Source organism: Pteropus medius, unplaced genomic scaffold (genome assembly GCF_902729225.1).
Source record: "Pteropus medius unplaced genomic scaffold, Ma_sr-lr_union100, whole genome shotgun sequence".
Taxonomy (NCBI): Eukaryota; Metazoa; Chordata; class Mammalia; order Chiroptera; family Pteropodidae; genus Pteropus; species Pteropus medius.
Window position 1 is genome coordinate 4,341,778 of NW_024340698.1, and position 12,933 is coordinate 4,354,710.

At 45.6% G+C, this 12,933-nt stretch overlaps 1 protein-coding gene across 2 annotated transcripts; it reads right to left on the bottom strand.

Annotated features, from left to right (window-relative positions):
• Nucleotides 1-1,229: 1,229 nt before the first annotated feature.
• On the bottom strand, nt 1,230-12,586 carry ZIC3 (Zic family zinc finger 3). Of its 2 annotated transcripts, none has more exons than XM_039874655.1 (3): nt 10,969-12,586; nt 9,683-9,846; nt 1,230-1,816 (listed from the first exon to the last, which is right to left on the bottom strand). In XM_039874655.1, the coding sequence occupies exons 1-3, from the start codon at nt 12,032-12,034 to the stop codon at nt 1,667-1,669; spliced, it is 1,380 nt and encodes a 459-aa protein (XP_039730589.1). In that variant the 5' UTR covers nt 12,035-12,586; the 3' UTR covers nt 1,230-1,666. The 2 variants fall into 2 exon arrangements, with proteins under 2 accessions (XP_039730589.1, XP_039730586.1); XM_039874652.1 differs by lacking the exon at nt 1,230-1,816 and adding an exon at nt 7,967-8,907.
• Between the last annotated feature and the right edge of the window lie 347 nt (nt 12,587-12,933).

Genomic DNA, 12,933 nt, shown 5'->3' on the forward strand with positions numbered 1-12,933 from the left:
CAAAACGTTAAAAATAAGAAACTACCCAAAAGCAACAACGAAAAAGCTACCTGCAAGAGAAAAAGAAGGGAATTAACATTTGTTCAGGGACAATTCTGTGCCAGGCTCTTTATGGACATTTTCTTGTTTAATCCTTAGAATAACCCTAGGAGGTATTATTATCACAGTGCAGCTGACTCATGCACAACTTTGTAGTTTACTTTTCCAAAGGCTTTTTAAATAATCCCATTATAATACTCCACTGCCTGTCTGAAAGAACGCAGTTCTTGTTCTTAAAAATAAAACAACACAAAAAATTCTACCAACATCATTATGGGGATATAAAAATGTCAAGTTTTAGGGAGATAAGAATCAAAGAATCATAGTCCTTCCTGACTGGTCAGTACTCCTACTCTCAATCTAAACGGACAATGAAAATCAAAGAGAGATGAGTAGTTTTCCCTCTACTTAAAAATTACAGTATTATCAGTCTACTTAGCAGAAATTTTAATAAAACAGGATGTAAAGAACCAATAGCAATATACTCTATCAGGCTTCAATTTACAGTACCTCATCATGGCATAATCATGTCAAATAAATAGAATGATGGCTACTCACAGATTAGATTAGATTACAGATATTAAATTTAAAATGAGAAATCAAGTATCTAGAGTTCCAAGAAATTCTCTGAAGTGTCTTCATCTTCTCTAACACTACAGTTAATGACAACTCATGTTTTAATAACACCTATATTCCACGATTCTCTGTGTTCTAATCAATGGTTGCAAGTTGTCTGCCCCAAGAACCTCTTTGAGGCTTCTGAATAATATACATGTAATATGCTATGCTGCAATGTCTCCTCTCCAAAGGACCTCCTTTCTCCTTTAAGGTTATTTTCAGCTTTGTCTTTCCCTCTCTTTCCTACCCAAATAGTGGTGTTCAAATGCTCTTTTTCTTCCAAACTCTTTCCTCCAGTCTTCTCTTCTAAATACCCTAATCAACCCCTGACTCTGAATTTTTCCCCTGACCTCCCCAGCACCTGGATCTGAGTCCCTCCAGGAAAACACTGTGAGCTCAAAATGATTGGGGTTTGTTCAGAGGGTTGTTTATTCCCATTTATTGCTCATTGAAAGCCTAGCTATATATCATGAGCAATGTGAATACAATACAAATTGTCCCAATTCAACAGGTTAATCAAGGTTATTTAGGGGCTATACTTGTCACTGTAATAAAACAATAATCACAAAAAATAATTTAAATGGTTTTATTTAAGTCAAACAACAGTTGTAGGGACCCTGGGTATTGCTTTTTGAACATGAACATATGAAATTAATAAAACAAACATTCATGTTTCTAGTTTTAAACACTTCAGTTCTATATGTGGAATGCAGATATTTGAAAGAGATTTTCAACAAGGTCAACACAATGCATGAGATATGAGATAATACACACTGGGTCATGAATTAGACCAGTCTTCACCTCCATCCTCCAATTTATAATGTGGTGGGGGGGGGACTCTTTTGCTTTTCATTTTACAAATGATTGGTCAACACAAAATGAAATATACCAAAAGAAGAAAATAGTCTTTTTTATACCTAGGGAATAAGCTACTACTCTTAAAATGATCACTTCAAAAGGTAACAGATTAATCAATTGGTGTGGGTTTTTTTTTTTTTTGGAAACCTCATCAGTAAATCATTTCTTGCACAGTAGGTTCGGCATTAACCCTGCATTTAGCATAGGTAGTATTATGGAGGGCTGGCTGCTGCATACCAACGTCAGTATCAAGTTCTTCATCAGGAATTAGAGACTGTCCCGGATACCAAGCAGGACAACACTGGCAAAAAAACAAAAAGTGAACTGCAGATAGGTCAAAACAGGCTACATTTACTTAGAAAAAATTCATAAAAATCTTACTGGCTATGCTGTTTTAAATGCTAGTTTATAATAAAACACAATGGAATCTTTTATTTTTAACACCTTATGTTCAAATGGTCTTTATATAGGTTGTATTTTAATAAAACACATTAGATAATATATATGCCCTATCAGAGATCAAACATTATAAACTTGCAAGCTGGTGAAGTTTATTTTCATAGTTACACGTAAAGTACACATTGCTCTCTATTCAAAAGATTTGTAAACAGATTGAACTGTTATCACATTAAAAATATATAAAATTGTATGCTTCGGTAGATGATTTTTAAATAAATATATTGTTTGTAGTTTTAACAGATTTTTTTAACAGAAGTTTCTCGAATATTATTCAAAGAAAGTTTTTTCTAAAGAAGTTTTGCTCATGTGTTAAATTACTACTAGTCCAAATGCTCTGAACACTCCCTCCTTTAAATGCTTTCTGCAAACTGTTTTTCAAGCTGTATATTTCAATAGTTATCATAGAAACCAAATCTCAGTGGGAAAAGCAATGCCCTTTGGAATCGTCATTCAAATAAATATAAGATTTCTACCAATTTATCATTCATCCAGTTTTGCAGAAATTCCTTTCATATAACTCCTAGGAAAATCAACCAGAGTTTTACCATATCAAATGACCCAAAGAACACCGCAGATATCCAGGGGAGACATTTGACCAGTGCATCTTTAGCTTGATTTTAAAGTCAACTTAAGAGACGATCTGGGCTCTGTAGTTCTTAAAGAGGCAAACTGTGTTACCATTAACTAAAGCTTTTCAAGTCAATTAACTTTTCACTTTCCACATTTTTGGTACCAAGAGCTTTAACCAGAAAAAAAAAGCTCAAACTACAGCATGAAAAATAAAGTATACAGCAAGTATCATGTACTTCCTTTTATCTCTCAAGGTTGTCAAAACTGTAGTTCAGTGAGGGGATGGAGGGGAATGGCTGAGCCAAAGAAGGAAACTTCATCCAAAGGGAAAGATAAATCTGTTTGGTGGCAATTTCAAAACAAGTTTCCAAACTGTCTGCAGCCCCATTGACTTGAAGGAATCACATATAAGGACAGAAAATACTACAGAGCATGCTTATTTTAATTGCCCAGAGGTTTCCAATGCAAAGCACGAGAACTTAAATGCATATTCCAAATTCTTGCTCCAAAGCCTTATTCTTTCTTTGTGCAGTGAAAAGGAGGAAAGACAACCCGATCAATTGTTCTCTTCAGATAAAAGCACTGTTTTGTACATTTCCCCCAGATCTGGGCCAGCTTTGCTAATGACCTGCCCACCCACCTGGGGTCCTCCCCAAGGTGGTCCACAGGAACTACCCCATACCTTCGAGAGCCCAAATTCCTGACAGTGGGCAGCCCCGAAGTGGCTTTTTCGTTTAGCTGTTGGCCTTCAGGAACACGCAACCTGAAAGAATTCGTGCTGCTTATTTTACCAGAGGATCCAAGGAGTCAATAACTACACTGTTTTATCCCACGTTTTTTTTTTCTTATGAGAGACACTTCTGAAGGTGAATCCGCAGCATTTTTCTGCAGAGGAAACAAGAGCTCAAGATCTCAGAGCTACCAGAAGTTCTTTCACATGCAACATAAAGGCAGTTGTGCAAAAGCTGAATTAAAGTTTACGGGATTGTGGCTTTTTTCTTAACCTAAGACCACCAGTTCTTAGAACACACACAAAAGCTGCCATTTTTCATAGGCCTACATTTAATTGAGATATGCAGAAAACAGGGGTCTGAGCAACGTGTTTGGTTCGAACTCGAAATGGCACGTCTCGGTCGATAAGCTGGGGCATTTCATTTGGAAATGGTGCCTTAAGTTCCTCCCTCACAGGCCCCACCATTGTCCTAGAAGAGAACAAAGTGTCCACTCATTGGCATTTTTAGGGACTGGAAGGTGCTCTGGAATTCTGACTCAGGCATAAGTCAAAATGGCATTCCCCGCTCATGAAGGTCGGAGGGAAATGTTTTAACTCAGGATGGGAAGGTGGGTCGGTCTCTGGCGGGTTTCAGGTCCAAGTCTCCTGGGAACCCCAATCTCAAGAAGGCTCGCCAACTTCCCACTCCCAGAATGCCCTGGAAGAACTTCTTTGCTTCCGTTTTTTTTAAAAAAAAACAATTTTGCATTTGGCTGCCACAACCTACATTCTCCCGTGAGGCGTTCAGAAGTGAGGAATATAACCAGGGAGTTTAAATCACACAACAGCTCGGCAGACCGCGCTTTGCTGCGCTCCGCGGGGGTTCGCATCCGGCCGCCATGTTCGCGACTCGAGAGCTGCCCCCAAACCAACCCCCCTTTCCCACATCCCTCTCTTCCCCTCCCTCTTAGCTCAGCCAAGGCCGCGGCGTGCTGCAAAGACGCTTTCAATCCCCCTACCCCACGCAGCAAAATCCTACCCGACGGCTGAGGAGTGTGCGCCTGCGCGCGGCGCGGGAATTGGGTGGGGGGCGGCGGGTCCCCGGCCGTGGCTTGAAAAGGCCGGAGCGACGGGGAGCGGGGGAGGGGTTGGGGCTCGGGCCCGGCCTCCTCCTCTCAGCGGGTCCCCGCTCCTGCCCTGGCCCGGCTCTCATTTGTGTGCGCTAAAAACCCACTTCAAAGTCTGTTCCCCGAGCGGGGACAGCCCCTCGTGCGCGCTGCCGACCAGGCCTCGCACCCCTTCCAATCCCTAGCAGTGCGAAGAGGCCGGAGGGCCCAGCAGAGAGGACGCTCGCTTAAGAGCCCCGGGAACCCAGAGCGGCCTTTGGGTGTACCAGTACCTCTCCCCCTTCGCCGCCCCTCCTTTCCCCTTTAAGAAAATGAATGGAACACAGCTTGCGGCCAGCGCTATGCTGTGGCCTTCGGATCTCACCATTGTTTGGGCTCGTATTGACCCCAGGTCCGGATTAGGCAGCGGCTGATTCCTGCTTTACAGGCCCGCCAGCCTAATGAGGCCGGGAGGCGATGGGGCGCGAAGCGTCCTCGGAGCCCGGGCGACCGCCGGCTTACGGCCGCCAAGGGCCCTGTAGGTGGAGGTCAAAGGGTCAGCGGGCCGAGACCGCAAGAGAATTGACCCTAGGAAATGAGGTCCCCTCAAGCGCCCCCCTCACCCGCCCTTCGATAGGGACTTGCGATAACTTGCCGTGTGCACAGAGAACCTGGGCGCCCCAACGAGGGGCCTGAAGAACGCCGAGCAGGAGCCCTTACTTCCAATACGACTAGTCTCGTGCTGGGGCAAAGACGACTAGAGATTGGAGGGTCAGACAGCCTGGGAGAAAACCAACCCTATCGGCTAAGCGGGGAACCGCTTTTCAGGGACGCCGGTGGCGATTCTTTCAGAAACTTAAGTGGAAAGAGACCCTTAGACTTTTTTCGTTTGAAGGGTTTTATAGGAAGGAGAGGGAGCTAGGGGCGAAGAGGCAAGGAGACAGTAGGCGACGAGAAGGGGCAGGGGTGAGGAAGTCCTGAACACAACTTTCCTGATAGGCTTTGTGAACAGAGGCGGTCCCTGATGGCAGTAGCTATGACTGACTGCCCTCCTTAGCTTGGACTCCGATGTTTAACCTTCCAAACTGGAGGAAGGCCATACTTCTGTCCTGACTGCGTGGAAATAGGCACTTCCCTCTTCCCCTACCTAACGGTAGAAATCTTAAGCTAAACCACCCATTTTGAAAAAGATAATGGACTTTTAACAAAGGTCTTACCAGGTGCAAGAAGATCACTAAGAGCCTAACTAACATTCATGGTTTCCAGCTGACCCATCTTTAGGGTTGCAAGGGGGTTTTTTTGTTGTTGTTGGAGTGGGGGAAGGAATACTTATTCTTTAAGGTATTTAATGAAAATTCAAGAATGTAAATATGCACTCCCAGAGTCAGATCCAGGTTGTAGGAAGAAAATCTGTTAAAAGTTTTCTACTAGAGTAAGCTTTTCTTTGCAAATGACAAGGGCAGAGGACATAGACTATTTCGGAAATATGATACTACAACCAAATTAGAGGAAATCGTGTAGAGGAACAAAACTTTTACATTTTACATATTGGTTATCATCATTAATAATTGGCATTTTCCCTTAGTACACAATACTCTACTGTAAAGTTTTATGATAGAATAAGTTCAAGCCTAAGGATGAAACTATGTATCCTAATGAGACATTTAATATATTGTAATGGGGGGAGTAGCAAGTTTCTGAGAGAATCTGGCAACCAACCAGATTTACTCTCATTTAAAGTTAGGTTAAGTTGGGGCAGAAATGGAATTAATGGAGAAAACAGTAAACTGTTGAAGTTCAATGAATATTTCAAAAGAAAAACACTATTTAGACTTCAGATGGAACACATTTAGAACCAATCTTATGAATATACATTTTCTGAAAACTTCCTGAGCATTTAAAACACTGTTTTGAAGTGAAGGAAAAATCTTGAAACAGGAATTTGGTCTAGCACCCTGAATGTCAAGGTCAAGACTGGAATGTTTGGAGAGGAGTGGTAGACTGACCAGGTTACCTGCTCATCACCTGTGAAGTCATCCCAAATCTCTGTTCCCGGCATGCAGGCCCTTGCCTTGTCTACTGGTGGTGGAAAGGGCAAAAAACAAAAAACAAAAAAAACCCAACCCAATTCTCCACAAACAAAAAGTTGTATCCAATTAGCAATTAGAAACTGTCAATAATTAACTATTGATAAAGATTGGTAGATAACTTAAAATAGCCTGCTTCAACTGTATCAAGGTAATCAAAATTTAATCATCGGTTCTCTGAGCATTTCAATTTAAGGTTGATTTATTTAAACATGAAAAAAAAATCAGGCACCAAAAACAAAAAAATGTTATAACATAAATAAGATGTGCCAAGACTTTATTTCTTCAAAAATAACAATAAAGAAAATTCTAGAATGCAAAATGTTTACGTATAATAAATATCAAATTGACTGCCACCAAAAAACCTGAAGCATTGCCCCTTCAAGAGGAGGTACTTAAGCCTATTATTATGTTTCTAAATTCTTTATAATTCGTTATCTCCATCATTCTATTTACTGATTTGCAAGGTGGTTATTCATGTACAGATTGGGATCTCAATATTAAAGAACATCCTAAATTAATAATAAAAAGTCTCTCAATACTCTACACATTCCAACCTCCCCAAATAGTAATCAGTTTCTTTTTCATATAACAAATGTAAAAGAACTGTTTGTCCAAATGAGTTGCTTCGCTGAAGATTAAGTGGATTGTTAATATCACAAAGCAAACGACCATTTTTCATTATTATTGATTTTAATGGAAACAATGCTCTTAACATCTTTGCCTACAAACCGTGAACTTTAAAAATACATATTTTGCAAGTGTTTCTTTCCATATCATTTCAGAACTGCTGCAGTTATTACACCGCTATAAAAATGTTATGAATAATTGTGAAAATTATGAATTGAACTATATACAGCAAAACGATTCAGACTTTGCCTTCCAAAATTGTTAATGGACTATGTTTTTTTTAAGAAGCACTTTAACCATAAGTAAGCACCGCTCAATTGGCTTTACTCATCACCATGGTTTCAGACATACGCTTACTTTTTAAAATATATAGAGAGCTAGATAGATTTGATAGGCAGATAGATAAGTCATAGATACAAATATATATAGGTATACGGGTGATCTCTCGATAGACATGCATCCTGCTGCAATGCTCATTTTTATGTGAGATAATAAACTAAGGGACATAAAACTCATTAGGTTACCTTATGTTTATATATGTAGGGCAGGGGTGATTAAATCCAGGTTTTCAGTCTTTGAAGTACAAGATTGAGATGTCATGGTCACTAACTGAATTGATCAGTAATATTTGATTTGCATGCTGAAAATTCGGGACAAACACATTTAAACTCGCAGTTAAACAACTATCTGAGCTAGAGATAAAGAAAGGAGGGTCTTCCCAGATGGAAACTAACACTGTAAGGAATCTATACTGCAATAGAAAAATAATTTAACAATTAAAAAAGGGATCTGAGTGAGTTATAAATACCAACATACAAGACTCATTTGCTCACGTCTCCTCTTTGTAGGAGGCTGTTACAAAACAAGAGAAAGGAGTCAGAGGTTCAAAAATTGTAAATTTTGTTCTTTCAAAACAATAAAATTTAATGCTAAAGCAGTTATAATCAAAAGCTGTACAGAATTTGTTAGAAAACATTTATCCATAAATATTGTTCAGTTCCCGGCACTTGTAGCAATAATTAAATTACAACGATAAATATGGCATCAATGGATATGTATTTACAAAAAAAGTTATTACAAAAGGCAACTGAATACTAAATGTCACAATCTGTGTAGAGTAACATCACATCCTCAGCCTGAAAAAATACTGAACAACAGTTTTGACCCCATTAGACAAAAATACATTCACAAGAGTAATGCTCTGAGGAAAAGTTCAAGACATAACAGGACTTTGGCACGGTTTAAGACTGTGAGAGTTTAAACAATCACCACTAAGGCGAAGAATTTCCATCAGTTTAACATCACCACCACCAAGCCGTCTATAACTTCCTCTCAAGAAATAGGACAAGTGTTAAAATGAACTGAAGTAGTTTAGGGATGGGGTGTGCAGAGAGCAAGAGAAAGGGGAGGAAAAAGCAGTGAAAATATTAAAAAAGAAATCCTTCAAATGCCAAAACATATTTCCTAATCCTGAGAAAAGGGAATGGCTACTTTTGGATCTTACTCAGAAACCTTCCTGGACAATTACAATGAACAAGATGCAGCCCTATATATGGCCTCTTGCCTTAAAACTCCATTTCCATCTGATTGGTCTCAGTTTTTTAAAAATACATTTGGTCCATTCTAGGGTTTGTGTTTGTATTTGTCCTCAGACGTACCATTCGTTAAAATTGGGAGGAAGTCCAGGGTTGTGGCTGGTGCTAGTTTGAACTGCAGAAGGGGTTTTAGTGGTATCTTTACTGTTTGCAGAAGCTATAGCGGGTGGAGTGGAAGATTCATAGCCTGAACTGGCAGCAGGGGAGGAATCTGACCCTTGAGATTCATGAACCTAAAATTAACATGTATATATTATAATGAATATAATTCCAACTGGCATTGTGCAAGCAAAAACAAGAGCAGAATTCGAGCACTGTAAGAGCAAGACCGCCCAGTGACCCACTTAAAAGTGAAACGCTGATTTTTGTTCGTTTTTAATTTCCATATTACCGATGTCTAGAAAACCCGGAGATGTTCGCCAACAAAACAGTTTCAGTCCTAGTATTGGCATTATGGAAAAGGAATAAAGCACTCTTGTTTTATTCATGTCTCTTCAAAAATGCTTTCTCCGCAGATGGAGTGGGATAAGCACTTAGCCTCTGGTGCCTATAAAATACTCCGGGCCCAGGTTTCACCAAGCCCGTTTGGGCTTGGGAAAGCAGGTAAAGAGAAAGGTGTGGGAATCAGACAGCGCTCCTTGGCCCTATTGTTTTATCAGAAGCCGAAGAGCAAACGAACCACCCATCGCCGGGTTCGGCGCGGGCACTCTTGGTTCCCACTGCGGGATGAGCCGGGAAGAGGCACAGCTACAGCAACCTCAAGCCCTGGCGAGCTCGGTTAGAGCTTCCCAGTAAACAACCGATTGTTCCCTGCGCTCCCTCCTCCACCCCACAGTGCTCGCCCCCGCCCCCCTCCGGGTCCCCAAAATGCGTTCAAGGTGTCACCGCTGGAGTAAATAGGATTTAACGTGGAGGACACCGGGTTGGCAGCGCAAGCGCTTCTGTTCCGCCGCCCAGTGTTGGGACGAGTATTTATAAACCGCCGACCGCTAATAAAGAGGTAATTACCTTCATGTGCTTGCGCAAGGAGCTCGGGTGTGTGTAGGACTTGTCGCACACTTTGCAGATATAGGGCTTGTCGGAGGTGTGCACGTGCATGTGCTTCTTGCGGTCGCTGCTGTTGGCAAAGCGTCTGTCACAGCCTTCAAATTCACATTTGAAAGGTTTCTCACCTGCAAAAGGCAAAAACGCAAAGTGGGGGAAATATGGTCAGGGCATGGAGCTTCCTTGAGTTGAGCAGCGGGAGACAGAGCGCCCGGAGATCTTCCCGGAGAGGGAGCGCCGACTGGGGGCGGCTGTGGCATCTCTTTTCCCTGGAGAAAAATGGAGAGCGCTGGTTGAGCCTGCTGGGTTGGGGAGTGGTGGGCGGGGGTAGGGCAGGGCCGGCCCAGAACCTGCCTGTCCCTTTGTTCTCGCGCAGGATGGGAAAGCCCCTGGCTCCTCCAAAGTTTCCCCTAAGTTGTGGTTCCACACAACCTGGCCCAGGGCTCCCAACGCACGGCCACGTTCCGCCGCTACCTCGGCGATATAACGAAGCCCGGGAGGGACAATAGACCGAGAATGGGACAACCCCGTTCAGTTCAGTTCCTTCTTTGTACCTTTTAATTTGCCTCTTTCAAATGCAACGGTTTTCCTAAGCCCAGTATTAAAAAGCTTGGGTCATCGTACTTAACGTACGAAAAGAGAAAACTATATAAATCCCGGGCCCCCAGTTTTACAAGATGTTCTGAACAAACCTCAAAACTGTGGTGCCTTTGCTACTTTAGCTTTCCTCCCAGAGGACTGAATTGAACATAGAACTCCAAATAAAAATAGTTTGACAAAAGTATCAGTCACTTAATTAGGAGATGTGCCAATCACGGGTAAAAAGAGGTAAAAAAGAACGGAAGTAACCGAAAGTTAGCTTTCATTAGCATTTCTATGGTTGCCTTTCCCGAATGTGTGCCGAAAGCTAAGTCTCTTGTAAGCAATACGCTCTCAACACTTTCGGAGTCCCTTCATAGTAACCCAGAGAGGGAGACAAAAAGAGGCGGCGCCAGTTTGTTCCTGGGCGCGAGAAGATTCCAATTAGTTCCTCAGACCGCAGAGCCGTCTGCCTAGGAAGTTAGAAATGGGCAAAAGCGCGGCAGAACGGGAAGGGCAAGAGATGGAGGGATACTGACAGGGGCTTCATTTCCGAACAGCCCTGGCGGGGCGCCGCCCCTCTTTGGCAACCACCCCACTCCCTAACGCGTAAAGTCAGCTCAATGGCGCGGTGCCGAAGTGAATCCGCGCCTGCCTGCCTTCCACCTTACCTGTGTGGGTCCTCTTGTGGATCTTGAGGTTCTCAGAGCGGGCAAAGATCTTCCCGCAGCCCGGGAAGGGGCATGGGAAAGGTTTCTCGCCCGTGTGCACTCGAATGTGATTGACCAGTTTGTACTTCGCCTTGAAGGACTTGCCCTCGCGGGGGCACTCCTCCCAGTAGCAGACATGGTTGTTCTGCTCCGGGCCCCCCACATGCTCCATGGTGACATGTGTCACCAACTCGTGCATGGTGCTGAAGGTCCGGTCGCAGCTCTTCTTGGGCCGACTCAGCTGAGCCTCGTCAATCCACTTGCACGACAGCTCCTGTTTGATGGGCTGCCGCATATAACGGAAGAAGGCGCCAGGCCCGTGGTGGGTCGCCACGTTCACTCCCATGTTCATGTTCATGGGGCTGTAGTTAGGGAACTGCGCGCCAGCCGTGTACGGGTCGGTGCGCGGACTGGCCACGGGGCGGTACGGGTCCGCACGGCCAAACAGCTCCCCGCGGAGCCCCAGGTGGACCTGGTTGTTGTCCACGTGCCCGGTAGGTGACGGGTGCCCGGCGCCCTGCTCATGCAGCCCAGGGAAGAGCAGGTAGCTTGGGGGCTCGGGAATGCCAGCTGGAGCGTGCAGGCTGCTCGCCGAGCCAGCAAAGAGCCCGTGCTGCCCACCACCCGAGGCCGCCTCACCAAACCCGGAGCCGCGCTGGCGGAACAGAAAGTCGCGCGTGGAGTTGAAAGCGGCGGAGGCGGCACCACCGTAGCTGGGCACCTGGCTGGCGTGGTGATGGTGGTGATGGTGGTGGTGGTGGTGATGGCCCAGGGCGTTGGCGTAACCCGAACCCTGCGGCGTGAACGCTGAGCTCTGGCCAGAAGATAGATCGTGAGCCGCAGCGGGGCTCAGCTTGAAGGCGGCGGCGGCGGCGGCAGCGGCAGCAGCGGCGTGGGGTGAGTCCCCGAAGGGATTCAGCCCCATGCCCGCCGGCTCGCGGTTGGGCATATCGTGGTGGCGCGGAGCGCCGAAGCTGCCCACTCCTAGCCCGGGGAACTGCGGGCCTCCGTCCAGGAGCATCGTCATGGGTGGGGCGTTCTGGGGACAGGCGATCCGGCTGCAATGAGCGAGGGCGCGGGCGAAGGAAGAGATCTCCGAAGTTCCGTAGTCGGAGAAGGGTGGCGGCGGATGGACACTGCCGGGAGACCTCCAAGGCAGTACCAGGGGCTGCAACTTTCCTTCGCTTCGAGAGTCTCCTGCAGAGGAGTAGGAGGGAGGAGGGGAAGTAGAAGGAGCTGGAGGGGGGAGGAGAGGGGAAGAAGAGGAGGGGAGAAAGGAGGAGAAAGACTCTGGGACTAGATCTGGTTTAACAAACTAACAGGCGCGCACAAAGAAAAATAAGCAAAATAACAAGTGGAGGGTGGAGTTTGGCAATCTTGGCCGGGTTACCCCTCCTCTCCCGAAGAGCGCAGAACTGCGGGACCAGGAGGCTCCCTCCACTCGGGCTTCCGGGCTGGGCTGCACTAAGTAGCAGAGCCAGCTCGCAGCCAGCAAGCGAGAAAGAGGCAGGCTCGGTCCGCGCCGCTCGCCGCGCGAGTCCAAGCCTCTTCGCCTCCAGAGTAATGTCCTTGGACTGATAAAGTCAATCACTCACTCCTCTCACATAAACCGAGCGGGAGGCCGCGCAGCGCGCGCCAATGGGGAGCCGGCTGGCCCAAGGTCACCTGACCCCCGGCCCTGAAGCCCATTGGTCGCTGCCACACTGATTGACAGCGCGGAGTGGGGAACATGGCAGCCGCGGCCGAGCGACCGCCGCTGATTGGACAGTGGCCGGCCGTTTGGCAGGTGAGGCGGCTGTGGCCCGGCACCCGCGAGTGGGCTCCGCCAGGCTCGCGCTGCTATGGGGAACTGAAGCCAGGCTCCAGCCCGCGACCGGCAGGGCGGAGCCGGGCTTCTCTTCAGCTTCCCTCAATCCCGAAGCGAGC